We start from the raw sequence: 17,234 nt of genomic DNA, 5'->3' as shown, positions 1-17,234 counted from the left end.
TTACAATGTTATGTTGTTAATAATTATGTGGATGATCACAATATTGGGTATGTTTAGTTTGATATATGAAAAAATGAGTTTCAAATAATTTACACAACAATTTAATGACTTAAAAAAGGATAAGGCAGTGATTTTTGGTGAGGTATAATATACAGTGTGTCCCAAAATATTATATACAAATGAAGAAAGGTTTATCTTACATTTTACAAAAAAAAAACTATTCTTGATAAAGAGCTCGGCTTAGAAGAAAAACAAAAATAATGATTTGATTAAAATATAATCCTTACCAAAGAATAGATAATTATGACGTGTTTTTATTATAACTTTTTTATTAGTTTTTATTATATCATATTTTAAATAACATATATTTATTTATTTTATTAATGACATTTTTAATATATTTAGTAATTAGGTATTTAGTTTAGTATGCTATACTTTATATATGTTTGATAAAATAAATTCTGAGTCTTCATCATCACAAAAATTCCATTCTGAATCACTGTCTCTTAAAGTTATGACAAAATTTTCCATTGTTGCTAGTTGAACCAAAAATTCTTCCTCACATTTTTTGCATGGTTACATTGGCTTTGCCACTCAGTACAAGGGAAAGTGGCAAAGAATTGTTCGCGTAAGTCTTTTACATTATTGATATTATGCTTGTTCATAAGTAACGAATAAACACCGAATTTTTTGCGCTCTCTATTAATAGATGTCGCCAGCTACGTACCGCGTGCTATCAACTAATTCTTTCGGGTAAAACACCCTCCCTTCAATTTTATTGTCACTCTGGTTTCCCTTCAGAGCGAATAAATCTTTCGCCTTTTACTAAAGATTTCCGTGGAGGGGAGCAACTCAAATGAGTCTATAACCAATTTTTTGAGCCTAACTATAGTTGGGCTTTTAATTTAATAAAACAAAAATTTATATTTAGTTAGTTATAAAGGTTTTCACTATCAGACTATCACGTCTATTCCGTCTTCGTGTGTTGGTCTTCCGTCACAGTATCCTAATGAAGCATTCTTTTTTTATTAAGTTCCGTAAATCCGTAAGTTTAGATTGCAAGTGAAGAATTAATTCCACATATTATGTGAGGAACCACGATAATGAATTTTACTTCTTAACCAAAAACCGAGTAACATAACAAACAGGAACAGGTAGTCATTTATTGAAACAGTTATGTACGTTAATAAATATCTCCAGTTGTTCAGTAGGAAGAATTGCAGGATGAGAAAAAGTCATCAAGCTATGAGCATATTAACGTGTCGTGTGTATTCAAAACGGCCTCAGGTGTGATTAACGATCATCGATCATACAAATATGGCGGTGGGATCAGGGCCGGACTCAATAATATTAAAACTACTAAACAATAAAATTATGACTAGTTATTCATAAGATTACATAATCTAAAAAAGTGCAATACATTTTTAATAAATTACGATTTATTCAATCAAAATTAAAATGGTTGCAATTGGGTAGATATTAAAAAATCATGTGATCTACAGAAACTTCACATACTGCGCGAGTATAAGAAATGTAGGAAAGATAAGATGCACATTGTTTTAAAGGAGAAATAAAACGTAAAATAAATATTATTTATATAGCGTTTTACGTTAAGAAAATAACATTAGGCTTATGGAGATCAGTGTTGCCAAAACTCTCAGGCATGCGGTTTACTAGATTGTCGATATATTTTTCGAATTTCCATTTTCAATTAACATTTAACTGTAAAGTCAGAATAACAACTGAAGAACCACAAAGCCTTATTATCATTATGTAGTCTCAGAGAACGACATAAAATCGCTGACATACGCACACCGTATTATTTTAAGTTGCAATTAGTAATTAGATATTATATGCATTCCAAGCGGTCCGTTTATTTGCTTTTAAATCTTTAATAGCCAGCAAAGTGCATGATTTAACTAAGCAATATTTTCTACTGATTTCTATGATTCATGGTATATGATATTCTTACCGAAAAACAAAAATAAACTGTCGTTACTATAATTAAAATAAGATAAAATAAAATTATCTTCTGTAAATATTATTTATTTAATTAAAATCGTTTTCCCTACTTTTCATCTCTTGTTTCGAATGGACACTTTTGGTCAATTACGTCAAAAAACAATTATTTAAATTGTGTCTGTGAAAACGAAAATAAAAATTATACAACCCTGAATCGTGCTTGTGTTCATCGTGGCATCGCTGCGCTTCTATCGTCCATAAGAAATACATGGCCCTATCTTCGCAATGTTATTTTCTTAACGTGGAACGCTCTATAGTAAAACATAACAAATATTTAGAATGCATATGACTTCAGAGTACAACTCTGCAAAATATTTACTGGCCCTTAAACAGGACAATCACATTACTCTGATGTCTTATACTTTCAACTTATCATCTTTTATTTTTAATTAGATAATAAACATTTTTATCCGCTATTCCTATTCCTATTTTCCGCTACCGCTTTTATTAATAATGCTGTATGATTATCTAATCCTGACTGATCAAACGTATGCTTGATTCAATTTATAAATACTATTCTAACTCGATGGGCAAAGTTTACTGGCGCATTAGATCTCATAACTGAAGAAAATTATTGATTTGATACATAAATGGACAATATCATTCCCAAATAGACAATTTCATGCCAAGAAAAGAGTATATACGCGAATTTAAGGACTGTAACAACCTATTTTAGAAAGGGGTGTGGAAGTAAGAAGTAAAACAAAACCAAAATATCGGAGAGAACCACAAAAAATCAAATTGGGATGTTAAAAGGTTTATTCAGAACAAAAATAATAGAAAAAGGAGAGAAGTTTGAAAATCAAGAAACGTGGTGATCAAAAAAAGTTCGAAAACAAATAAAAGGAAAGAAAAAACTATATATAGAGCTAAATAATAAATTTATTTATTATAGCTAAACAACAAACTAAAAGGTTTGTTTAAAAGAATTACAGAACTGACAAAAATGACAGACGAATATAGAAGCTGCATATTAACACTTTTTTACAAAAACAAACAATATTTTTAACAATGCACAAACTAAAGAACCATAAAACTACTTAATCACATTATGAAAATATGAGAAAGAGAGAGAGAGAGAGAGAGAGAGAGAGAGAGAGAGAGAGAGAGAGAGAGAGAGAGAGAGAGAGAATAATTGATAGACGGATTCGAGAAGAAACCTAAAATCTGCAAGCAACGGAAGCTATTTTTAATATAAGGTAGCTGATGGGAAAATATATGAATAAAAAAATAAACGCTCATATGTTGTTCATTGATCTTAAGAAAGCATATGAGTATAAGAAAATGAATATGTGAATGTGATGAAATTAAAAGTGGATATATTAGGAGAAGTCTAGGGGTGGCACCAATTGATGACCAAATAGGAAAACATAGGTTAAGATTATTAGGTTTTTATCAATGCCAAAATGATCATCACCCAGTTCGAAAAGTTCCCGTGTTGCATATAAAATGTGTGGCGGAATATGGGATCATTACTTTGGCTTATAGGACAGTCCTTACAGTAGGGATTCTGGCCCCCAGAATAATGCAAGCGGGTATGGTATAATACTGCAGTTTGGTTACATTGGTGGTGTTTTGGCTAAACTGCGCAGAACATGAGGCATAATAGAAAAGTAATTCAGGCATCAAATGTCTTCAAATCTTTTCAAACCATAATAATGAAAAGACTTTCTCTAATGTAATTCACAATTAGAGTAGTATATCACAATTATAGTAGTATATATCATCATAATCATTCTCATCATATTCTACTGATTATGGAGCAGCCTCCCTTACATAGTCGTTCTTCATTTCTGCCCACGATTGTCTAATAATAATCTTCTTGGTCTCTTGATGCCTCTTGGATACCACAGTGTGTTCTAGTGGACCATCTATTGTAAGTTCTTTTCGCTAAATGACCCACCGACTGCTATTTTAAACATTTAATGCTGTAGATTATATCAGTGACCTTGGTTTTGTCTGATCCGTTCTATTTTTTTTATCTTTCTTTGTTATACCAAGCAGGTATCGCCCCATTCATTTTTGAGTGAGTTTGACTTTCTTTAGTGTCCAAGTTTCGCAGCCGTATGTCATGATTGGTAGTATACACTGATCGAATGCTTTTTTCTTCAGGTGAAGTTGCAGTGGGAGTAAGGAACCAGATTTATGTATTAATTGGCCCAGGTATACATCCTCGTCTACTGTCTCAAATGCAGTGTCGTTTGTTATTACATCTTGGACATCTACTAGCTCGTTGTACATAGTTTTTGTTTTTGTCAAGTTCACTTTTAGGCCATCTTCATTGCTAGCTGCATTTAGGTCGCTTATAAGTTCTTGTTGTTCTGCAGGATTATTAACAATCAGAAAGATGTGTGTTCTGGAGTGTTTTAATAAATTTTTACCTTAGGGTTTGCTTGTTTATATATATATATATATATATATATATATATATATAATGAGTTTACTATTTAACTAATCTGCAAAGATTAAATTTCTTTTCTTTTCTATATATATATATATATATATATATATATATATATATATATATATATATATATATATATATATATATATATATATATGCTAAAGTCTCTATGTACGGTTGATTGGTCAAAGCTTCTATTACTGCCTTGGGATATATAGAACTTGGAAGCCGCCGCATCACGTAAAATTATCAACCAGGGTTCAGAGCTCATGCCAGAGATCACACTAAGCGAAATCCAGGACGCAATGAAAAAGATGAAAAACAACAAAGCGCCAGAAGAAGATGGAGTCGTAATAGAAGCTATAAAGATGGGCGGACGTGCCCTTCTCAACCAAATAAAAATGTTGTTTAACCTTTGTTTAACAGATTGTTGCATACCAAAAACATGGAACAATGCAGTAACAATTTTACTACACAACAAAGGAGACAAGGCGCACCTAGAAAACTATAGGCCAATCAGCCTATTGAACCACATCTATAAAATATTTACCCGAATAATTACGACAAGACTAGAGAAAAAGTTAGATTTCTACCAGCCCCGACAACAAGCTGGCTTCCGCTCAAAATTCGGAACAAACGATCACCTGCAAACAGTAAAAACCTTAATAGAAAAGTCGCTAGAATATAACAGACCACTGGTACTTATCTTCGTAGACTTTCACAAAGCCTTCGACACTGTGGAATTAGACAGCATTATAACTGCTCTGAACAATAGTAGAATAGATTACCGGCTCACAAAGCTAGTACAAACATTATACCAAAACGCCACAATGCGTGTAAAACTACATGATACCACCAGAGAAATTCATATCAAGCGAGGTGTGGGACAGGGCGACACTCTCTCACCTAAATTATTTATAACGGTCCTCGAATACGCCTTTAAAATGCTAAAGTGGGAAAATAGAGGAATAAAAATAGATGGAGAAATGCTCAATCATCTGCGTTTTGTCAAAGACATGTACTTATTACCGAAGATCTGGGTGAAGCACAACAAATGGTACAGGAATTAGAAAACGTATCTTCAACAATAGGTCTAAAAATGAACATCAGTAAGACCAAATTTATGACAAATTTAGTTCCCAGCGAACACCTAATCATCCAAAATCAAGTGGTAGAATTGACAGAAAAGTACATATATCTTGGTCATGAAATCAGAATAGGTAAGGACAACCAGACCTGCGAATTTCAACGACGAATAACACTTGCTTGGGCGGCGTATGGTTCACTAAGAGACATCTTTAAGAGCAACATCCCAATAGCTATGTAACGGAAGACATTTGACCAATGCGTTCTTCCTATTATGACATACGGAGCAGAAACTCTCACGCTCACAAAAACAACAACACTAAAAATGCGAGTGGCACAAAGGCGCATGGAAAGATCAATTCTCGGCGTGACAAAAAAAGACAAAATAAGGAATCAAGACTTAAGGAAAAGAACAGGTATCAGTGATGTTGTCGAACGTATAGCCAAGCTGAAATGGAATTGGGCAGGTCACATAGCGAGACTGAAAGACACAAGATGGACCAGAAAACTAATTGACTGGTGCCTAAGAGAAGATAAACGCAGCAGAGGACGACCACCAACACGCTGGATGGACGACATTGGACGAATATCCAAGAAATGGCAACAAGAAGCACAGAACCGTGAAGAGTGGCGAAAAATGGGAGAGACCTATGTCCAGCAGTGGACAGAAGAGGTTGCATGATGATGATGATATATATATATATATATATATATATATATATATATATATATATATATATATATATATATATATATATGGAATCGAAAGCCTTCTCGAAATATATGAAGGTTAATGTTAGTGGTATTTCATATTCTTGAGCTCTACTCATTAGTTCTCGATGCGTATGGATATTATCCAGGGTACTGAATTCACTTCTGAAACCAGCTTGCTCTTTTGACTGTGCAGCATTTAATGCATTTGTTAATCTGTTGTTGATGATCTTTGTGAATATCTTGTATATGGTTGGTAGTAGACATAGGTCTGTAGTTTTTGATATCCTCTTTGCTACTTTTCTTATTAATGAGAATTACGTTTGCTATATTTTAGTGGCCTGGTATGCATCTTGATCTTAGTCAGTTTGTAAATATGCCTGCTAAGATTTTGCAGGTTTTTTTGCCAACGCATTTAAGCAGTTCCATTGTTATGCCATCTATTCCAGTGGCTTTACCGCTTTTCATTTTTGTTTTTGTCGATTCTACTTCTTCCGGAAGGACTTCTGGTACATCTTCTTGGTTACTGATTGCTTCTTCAAGTGTTTCAGAGGCTTTGTATAGTTCACTGTAGAATTTAGTCACGAGTTGCATTATTTCATTTCTGTCTGTAATTATGGCGTTTTCGTTTGTTATAGCAACGATTTGCTTCTTCCCAATGATTAATGCTTTTCTTGTTTTCTTATAGTTTTTTTCTGTTTTCGATTGCATTTTCAGTCTTTCACTGTATTTTCTTATGTCTTTTTTAATACTGTTCCTTATTGTCTTACAAACTTCTGTGTATTGTATTATCTGTATGTTGCTACTTGCGTTCATTTCCCGTCTTTATTTTAGCATTATTTTGGTTTTATCAGACAGTTTTCTATGTTCAGTTTGTTGTTGCGTGTCTCCGATTTCATTGGCACTATCAAGGATGATTTCCATTAATTGAGAGCTATCGATTTGGTCATGTAATTTTTCATCAATTGGCCTTTGGGACCTTGGAGTTTTCTTTTAGACTGTTAATATTTATACCGGTTAATGCTAGTTTAGTGATTAATTTTATTCCTTCTAGTTTCAGATCTAGAAAATTTTTGCTTTAATTAGTGTATGGTCGTTGCCTGATTGAAATTTATTTATTACACTGATCTCTTTTATTGTAGCAATCTTGTTAGTTAGAATGAAGTTAATTTCGTTCTTAGTGGTTCTATTTGGTGTTACCCAAGTCCATTTTCTGTTAGATTTTTTCTTAAAGAATGTATTTGCAATAGGCATGTTTTGGTAATGTTCAAAGTGAACAAGTCTTTCTCCCGTTTAATTTCTCTAACTTTTTCATGACTTATTCCTTGCTGTTTCTCTTTCCCACTTTTGCATTAAAGTCACTAATTAAATACTTGAAGTGACTTTTATTGTTATTTAATGCTTCAGTTATGTTAAGGTAGAGTTCCTCTATTTCTTCATCAGTGTAAGTAATCGTTGGGACGTATATTTGTATAATTTGTATATTGTATATCTTAGATAGTTGTAAGGTTAAGCTAGCTACTCTATCCGAGATACTAGTTATTTCTACTAGTTTTCGTTTCCATTTCTTGTTGATTAGGAATCCAATACCGCCTGTTCTGACCGTTGATATTCCTCGGTAGTAGAATGTGTTTCCTGACGCTAATTCCAATACCTCTTCATCTTTCCGTCATATTTCGCTGATTCCTATGGCGTCTATTTTTATATTTTCAGTTTCTTTTTCCAGTTATACAAATCCGGATTGATTTGATGGCGAGCAGCAGTTATATGTCGCTATATAAAGCGTTGCTGTTTTATTTGGGTAGCGGTTGACTCCGCAGATTCTTAGCACCTTCTGCCCTCCTGTCTTGATTCCGAAAGCTACCCAGCTCAGGGTCATTTGGGCCTACGGAGAATAAGGGACATGATTTGAATGTGTTTTTCATGTTAGGGGTTGGGAGGCGTTTCTTACCACGCTACCTCAGTGCGGGTTGGTAAGGGTCCGCTGGTGTGTTCCGATTATAAGGCGCCGAAACTCGCCTTTCACCCTCCTCCTTCTGCTATATACATAACGTACTCCCATAATACACCATATATTACCGGGGAATACGCGACTTATGTCTCCTTAGACGTAGGAGGTAGGATTATTTGGGAGAGCTGGCTGACTTTTTAGATCAGCTGTGACCCATTCGTCACTATCTGTTAGGCATTTACCGGAGATTTTAATGGTTTGCTCTTACCAGCAAAATCACAACCCCTCCGTATATCTATACCAACGTTTAATCCCCCTAGTGTATATAGTAGTATATAAATAGTAGAATATATATATATATATATATAAATAGTAGAATATATATATATATATATATATATATATATATATATATATATATATATATATATATATATATATATATATATATATATATATATATATATATTGTGATATTTAAAGTCTTGGTGCGCCAAGCAATTATTAGCTAATTAATTTTTTTGATTAATTAAAATTATTTAAATGATATGATTATGACTCTATCACAATTTTTAATTCTTTTATCTCAGGGTTAAATTCGTGCTTCAATATCTATGCTATTACATGTGAAAGGTAAGGTCCAGAGAATACCGGAATAATAAAAAACACATATGATCTAACACTATATATTGAAATAAAAATAATGAAATAATTCACACTCAAAAGTTTTCAATAAACAAATCTCATATAATGATTCTCAAAAATTTTGTTCTACGTACGTGAACAATCAAAATTAATGGTACAAACAATATTAATTGAAATCTCAAAATTCCGAACTATTCTAACTCTCCTAATCAAAATATTTATATCCTTTCTAAATTAAGTGTAAAAATTGTGTTATCAATAAAAGAAAAAACTGCAGAAAACAAAATATCTCTCTCTGATGATGAGTGGTCCAAATCCTTGTTCCTTGTAGACTATATTATCTCCTCTCAACCGCTCCCTATGTAATCAGCAATCTTACATCAGATTGTTGCAAGTATATCGTCCTTAATAAACTTGCCTATGTAGGGTATAAACTTGCCTATATACCCTACAGTTTGCAGACGATCAAGTCCTTATAGCCAACGATAAAGAAGACCTGACATATATGGCCAGAAAACTACAGGAAGAATACAAGAAGTGGGGTTTAGAACTCAATACACAAAAAACAAAATATCTCCCAATAGGCGCAGAACTATCCAACATTCAGATGGACACAACCGAAATTGCATTCTGCACTGAATATACCTACCTAGGAATTGATTTCGACACCACAGGCACAGACAATAGGGAAATTAGAAAACGAATAACCCAGGCCCGTAGAACAATTGGATGCCTTAACGGAGTTCTTTGGAGCTCAGAAATTGGTAAAAGACGAAAATACAATATATATGAATCTCTCATAAAAACCAGCTTAACCTATGGTACAGAGACATGGAGACTAACAGAAAGCAATAAAAGAAAACTCGAAGCAACAGAAATGGATGTATTTAGACGATCACTTCGAATATCTAGAGCAGACAGAATTAGAAACGATGAAATAAGAAATCGGATGGGGGTAGATGGATCACTGGCAACAGACATAGAAAGGAAACAACTTATATGGTATGGCCATGTTCAAAGAATGCCAGAAACAAGACTACCAAAAATCGCCATGAAATGGATACCACCAAATCGTAAGAAACGAGGAAGACCAAAAAGAACATGGAAGGAGGGAATAACAAAGGCAATGAGCTCCCGAGACTTGACCGAAGAACAATGGAATGATAGAAATTCGTGGAAATTAGGCATCGGACAACGACGCAAGACGTTTTGAAACCGATATATATATATATATATATATATATATCGTCCTTAATGATCTCCTTCAAAAAGCACAAATCATTCAAATTATGATAGCCTTTCTCCTCTCAATAAACTGAATCTCTCGTTGGCCCGAGTGAAAAATTGACTCTTGGAATATCTTCTCTTTACGATAAACTGAATCTCTCATTGGCCTGAACAGTGACTCTTGGAATATAAGTAGAGAAATATGACTTACAATATTTTGTTGTTTCAGCTTCTGTCAGATACACTAACTCCACAAAAACTCACTAACATTCAACACTACTGCTTGCTACATTTCGGGAACCGACAGAGAACAAACACTGTTCTTTCTTGAAGACTTGGAAACCAACTGCCTATATTTTCTCTCTCCTCAATCTAGCTAAACTTTCCTTATCCCACCTTTTTCAATCTCCGCCAATCAAAACTCGTCACAATTCCCCATTTTTTCATTTCGATAACAAACAAATTTTTACCTATAATTATAAAATTTCCTAAAACTTATTTACAAATATTATTTTCTATAATTCTTAAAACTAACAAAAACCTCTTTCTAAAATATCTTCTATTGTCTTTAATTACTGCACTAATGTATTTGTAAAAACCCGTTTCAATTTGTCTTTTGTTTCACTTAAACTTATGCGGGTCAACTGAAGTATTACAAAGAAATATTTGATGTAAAGCTTACATTTTGTTTGGTACAGGTAATTCAAGGATTTAATAACTTTCCTTCTCCGAAATGTTTGTTGGATATTATCCTACTTATCTGAATTATTTTAATGTTTTTGAACTTTGAAATAATTTTAAACAAACCAATATTTTTCTCGATTTTACATATCATAACAATATATATATATATATATATATATATATATATATATATATATATATATATATATATATATATATATATATTGATTTAGAGTATCAGCAATCGGTCAGGAAATAAAACTCTATTTGTTCAGTCTCAATATTTCGTCACGATTTTGTGACTTCTTCAGGAGAAAACTGTAAATTTATTAGAATAATTAATGATTATATGTAAACAAAATGAATATTTTAATACTTACAACTATAAGAATGAAAATTTAAATTTTTCTGGCATATCTAAATAAATGACATATTTTTGTTTGATTTTATTAAGGAGTTATGGTAATAACTAAATAATAAGTACTCTAAATCAATATTTAAAACAGTACGGTCGAAAAAATCATTTGAAATATATATATATATATATATATATATATATATATATATATATATATATATATATATATATATATATTAGTGTATATAGTAGCAGATTCATCATTAAACTTGGATTTTTTAATATTTTAATTATGCTTTTAGATGCTGCCTGAAGAAATTTAACCTGTTACCAACAGTACGAAGCATAAAATGTTTAATGACGCTTTCATTTATTGTACCTCTAGCGATGTTGTCCATTTTTCCACACCAAGAACCAAGATTTTTAATTCCATTGATAGTGCCGTTAGTCTACCTTCATGCTACAACAGTTTTGCCAGAAATGGATTATAATCTCGTGGAAGCCCCAAAAGTTCCATCTGTAATACAAGTTAAGAAGAAAATGCAGTCTTATATACTTCTCTGGGCATGGTTACTGCTTAATACAATTCTTACATTGCTGTATGGATTTCTTCACCAAGGAGGAGTTTTTTCAGCTACAAATTATTTGTCTCACCAGATGGAGATTGTACACAGTAGTACTGAGTACCATATTGTTACTAGTCACATATATTCGTTGCCTGAATCGTTTTTCTTACAAAAATCGCAATATCAACTGTACCTACGAGGTCAAGTGGACCGTACAATGAAAAAACGGGTATTTCTTTACGAAGAAGGTTCTAAGGACCTTTCCTTGATTCTGAAAAAAATAAAACTTATAATTTATTTAGGGAAAAACGATGAAAGACAAAAAACGTATCTGTTGATCTCAGGGAGCCTTGAAGATGATTTAGAGTATGTTTCATTAAAAACAGACTTAAAATTACATCTGCTTAAAAGGTTTAGCCCTCATTTAAGTTTCGAAGCCTTTCCTAATTTCTCTATGTACTGCTTAGATTTTATGAAGTCCATATATGGAGGAAATTGCATCCCCTTACCTCTAGATCAATATTTCAACTGGTTATCAAGTCTTTTTACATTGAATTTGTATCGAGTTGAGAGTAGTAATAATGTTACCTCATTACATTCCGATAATACATAGTATAAGGACGTGTCTGATGTTATAATCAGGCTAAATTACGAGTAAGCTTTGGGCGATTGTTACATTTCTTTATATTGGTATTCCTTTTTGTTTTTGTGTTTCTTAGGCTTATTATATACTACGATATCACAATGTGTTTACTAAGTTTTAAGTCACACCTTTGGTCGAGTATAAAATGCTTGAGTCAAAAATTTAATTCATATTTCCTCATTTATGTTTAATCCATTGAGTGTATAATTTCCGTCCATTTATTTACAAATTAATATAAGTTTTATCATCAATTTATTTTATGAATTTTCAAAAGCTTTAAACACAATACAATTAAGTAGGCGTTGATTATTCTTTCAAACATGTTCAGGTTTTACATCCTTTAATCAATTCCTTAATTATATATACATATATATATATATATATATATATATATATATATATATATATATATATATATATATATATATATATATGTGTATAACCAAAAAGATGATAACGGGTACTAGTAATATTCAGTGAAAAGGAGATAATGCTGGGGATACCCTTTTATCCCTGAGGAATCAAAATAAAACTCGGGTGCTTCTTTAGATGTGCTTTTTAATTAATAGTATAAGCTTTCGTTAATGATTATTGACATCATCAGAGTACAACCAAACAAGAGAACAAACAATGAACAGGTGGAAACTAAGTATAAAAATAATAAAACACTTACCTAAATTATAGCAAAAAACTCAGTGACTTGGGTGGAAAACAAAGAAAGTGTTATCTGTGTATATACTTAACATATTTTTAGATACATGATGAGAAGTATCCATAGTTCACAATGTATTTTTATTAAATTAAGATCGATCTATTTACATAAAAACCTAACCACAAATAAATTGGAATCTTACACGTTGTTTAAAACAATCTAAAAGTAATTAACAATTTACGGCAGTGTCACTAAACTTGTTTGAAATAGCGGGATAATTTGAAATGTAAAAATGACAAATATTATCTAAAATGTTAACAACAAATACTTAAGTAACATTAGAATTACAGAATGACAAAAACACAATACAAGTAAATAAAATAATTAAAATTGGCAAATTAAAATAGTTAAAAAATCTAACCTATATCACTCATATATCTGGGCGACAATTTTTTAATTCCTGAAATATTTTGTTTAAGCAGGAATGTGTAGACGGAACTTAAATTATCCACATCCTTCTTGTGATTGATGGCATTTTTCGCATTATAAATGTAACACATCTCAAGGATATTTCGTTGAAAATCTCTATTAGATGGATCTAAGATGAATGTGTCATTATAGAGGACTCTTTGGTCTTTGCTATTAACGTGAATACTTAGACTTGTAGATTGTGGTTTGAGTTTGCAATCACTTTTATGAAGGGCCAATTTTTTGCATAATCTTTGGCCAGTCTGACCAATATAAACTAAGCCACATTCACATGGGATACCATATATTACGTTAAAACGTTGTAAGGTAGGAGTAGGATCGTTTAATCTAGTTTAAAACAAGTTAGCGTTTTTTGGTTATAAGTAGATATTTTTATATTAAATTCACCAAATAAACTAATGAGTGATCTAGATAGCCTTTGTATAAAAGGTAGTTTACCATATCTCGCAGGAGTATCAACTATAGTAACATTGTGATTTGCATCATTGTTTACAATAGGATTCGAGAATAACAATTTTTTAAGCAGTTTTTTTGGATATTGGTTAGATAACAATATATCAAATAAAATTTTAATGTTTTTATTAACAAATTTCGGATGGCAAATCTTAATAATTCTATTTTTCATTGCTAGAACAACATTAATTTTCTGTTTTTCGGGATGATAGGATTTGTATGGAATAAATCTCCAGGAATTAGTGTTTTTACGATACCAAGCAAGGCAAATCAAATTACTGTCAGTTCTAACAACTAAAGTATCTAAGAAAGGGACCGAGGAGTTAGACTCCACCTCCACTGTGAATTTTAAGTGTGAATTGAATGAGTTAAAGATATTAAGTGTATATTGTACCTTGTCATGTGGAACGGCCATAATTAAGTCATCAACATAGAGATAAATAATAAATGGAATTATGAAATTCACCTGGTCAATAACAAAGTACAATAATTTGTTCATAACAATTTCAGCCATAATGGGAGAAGTAGCCCCACCCATCGATAAACCTATGTTTTGTTTGTAGAATTTGTTTTCAAAACAGAAAAAAATATTGTTATACAAGTATGTAATAATATTAACAAATTGATCCTTAGGAATAGTGCAAAAGGCTTCAATTAGATTAAAATGTTCTTCATCTATCGATGTTATGAGGATTAAAGGTATGTTTGTAAACAAAGATACTATATCGAATGAAACAATCACGTAACCTTCCGGTATCGTCATGTTATTTATCTTTTTTGTAAAACCAAAAGTATCTTTTATACTAAATTTGTTATATTGTAAGAAAGCTTTATCAAGAATGACGAAAGCTTAGACTATTAATTAAAAAGCACATCTAACGAAGCATCCGAGTTTGTAATCTTAGCAATATCCTACACTTAAAATTTACATAGTTTTATCCCGCAAGCTCACATTATGAAAACAATCGGAATTGGAATCTTAAAATTTGTATTTTCTCATAACTGTCGCTGATCTACACGTCCAAACAAAATTTTAAGGTCGATTCGCTCCCACCAACGACGACGTTTACTTAGCTTCTTTTTCGATAATTCTTTTATTAAATGATCACATATTAATACAACTCCTAAACGCACGACTTCATTCGACGACATTTCGAAGAATATGTGTTGAACAGTTCACTTTCCAGATACCGTGTAAATAAAATTGCTTTCATTTCTGCTCCATTCAACCAAAGTGATTCAATTCGGTTGAACCGTGGAATCTCGCGTTTACCTTTTTGTGTTTAATCTCATAGTTTTCTATGCAGAAAGAGTTACAGCGTATCTTTGTATCCTGGCATGAGTTAAACTAGGCACCTATGCTTTTCCCGAAAAATTGTTTTTAAAGGGTGGCGATCTGATAGGATTGTCTCCCATATAAAAAATTGTGGAATTTGCGAACGACAAACATTACAGCAAAAGCTTCTTTCTGTACTTGAGCATAGTTTCTTTTAGACGCAGATAATGTACAGGATACAAACTTAATTGGCTTATAAATTCCATTCTCTACTAAACTTAAAATTGTCCCCAACCCATATGGGTGCGCGTCTGCATCAAGTTTTTATTAGGATCGCAATTGTTCATGTAAATGATTGATTTTTTCCTAACAACTTGTTAAATGGGCTTAAAATATTTGAGCAATGAGGTAAAAATTTATAATGGAAGTTTAACAGACCCAGAAAACTTTTGACTTATTCAATTAGTAGGAACAGGTGCCTCCATGTTTTACTTTACACTTTAATGGTTTTTCTTCCTGACTCAAGGTATGACCTGAAAATTCTACTTCTGACTGAAAAAATATACTTTTGTCGCCATTTAACTTGTGATGTATTTTTAAAATCGTTGTAAAACTATCTCAACATTTTGACCACATTCTGATTTATTTTTTGCTGAAATTATACAATTATCTAACTAAATTTTTACAAATCCTAGACACTTTAATATTTGCTCCATAATTAATTAAAATATAGCTGGACTGCTTGCTATTTCGTAAGGCAATCTAGTGTATTGAAATAATCCTATGTAAGTATTAATTGGAAGTAACTCTTCTTTGCTTATTAACAGGCATTTAAGACAGACAAATTTAGTGATTTATTTTTACCAACAATGACATCTTCACCTTTGCTTTATCTAGAGTTTATCTCCTGCCTTAACTCATCATTACTTATTTGACCACTACCAGAACCTGAGTTTACCATAGTTGGCAGACCGTGACTACCATCAGTGAGATCTGGGCTTATTCTAAAAAACTTACAATAGTTATTTTTATTTATTTAGATACTAAACTAACATTTTTATTATTCTGATTAAAATTTAATGGTGTTTCCCAAGTTGGTCGAAACTTATCCAACCAATTCCTTTCCAATAATGGTTTAAAATGTTTACTAGTTTGGACTACAATTAATGGCAACCGTTCAATATTCCTTTGATTCCCTTTGACCTTGGCAATAATTTGTCCCCTGACTAACAGTTTATCACCTGATACAGAACTAATGTTAACTTACTAACAGTGTGTTTCTAAATTACCAGAATATTTTGTATAATCTTGTTCGGAAATTACACGTACTGTTGCCTCTATATCTATTTCCAGTTTCAGGCTTTTGTTTTCTACTGAAACCTGAACAACTTCACAATCATTTGAGATTTTATTTATATTGACTACTTCTTCCAGATTTAAATTATGTAGCTCCTTATTTTCGTCTTCGAATTCTGACTGTTCATTATATTCAACATATTTGACTCTTTGATTTTACTAGCTACAACATTTGGATGCGTGCCCTTTGCGGTTACAGTTAAAATATTCCCAATTTCTCACTGGAAAACAACTTTTTTGCCTTTGTCTGTTTTGCTTTCACTTTGATTTATTTTTTCCCCTGCTTTGACTGTATGATTGTGATTGAATACAGAATGCCAGACTTTTTTTTGAAATTTTTCAAGGTTGACATACCTGGTGATGATTTCAGCTGATATACATTATTTTGTGGGAAAACTGTTTTGGACTAGGATATCGACATATCTGCTTATTTGCAGGCTTCTTCAAATTTTAACGAGTTGTTTTTCGTTAGGTACCTCTCTACTACTGCTTCACATCGCAGATCAAAAACAAAGCGGTCTCTGAAAGCTTGATCCATGATCCTCAGTTCCGTAACTCTATATGGTGCGTCGTGACCCAACTCTACGTTTGAGATCATTCTATAGGTCCCCGATACATTTTTTGCCAGGACTTGATGGAAGTCTGTACAATATTGATATACTGGTGTCAAGGGACGTATTTATGGGGGGGGTTTAGGGGGTTCAAACCCCC

General features: G+C 32.1%; 1 protein-coding gene and 1 non-coding gene across 2 annotated transcripts in view; both read left to right on the top strand.

Moving 5' to 3' along the window:
* PIG-Z (phosphatidylinositol glycan anchor biosynthesis class Z) overlaps window positions 1-12,641 on the top strand; it is a 52,339-nt gene extending 39,698 nt beyond the window's left edge. Inside the window, exon 3 of the mRNA XM_072522960.1 lies at window positions 11,391-12,641. Within this exon, the coding sequence (XP_072379061.1) occupies window positions 11,391-12,267 (877 nt within the window). The 3' untranslated portion in view covers window positions 12,268-12,641. The remainder of the gene's footprint in view (window positions 1-11,390) is intronic.
* LOC140435327 (U5 spliceosomal RNA) lies at window positions 782-899 on the top strand. Its single transcript, XR_011950135.1, has one exon. It is a non-coding gene; the product is annotated as a U5 spliceosomal RNA (small nuclear RNA).
* Window positions 12,642-17,234: the final 4,593 nt, after the last annotated feature.

The sequence above is a fragment of the Diabrotica undecimpunctata genome, chromosome 2 (assembly GCF_040954645.1).
Source record: "Diabrotica undecimpunctata isolate CICGRU chromosome 2, icDiaUnde3, whole genome shotgun sequence".
Lineage (NCBI taxonomy): Eukaryota > Metazoa > Arthropoda > Insecta > Coleoptera > Chrysomelidae > Diabrotica > Diabrotica undecimpunctata.
The sequence above is the reverse complement of the archived record's forward strand: the minus strand, read 5'-3'. Positions and strand labels throughout refer to the sequence as shown.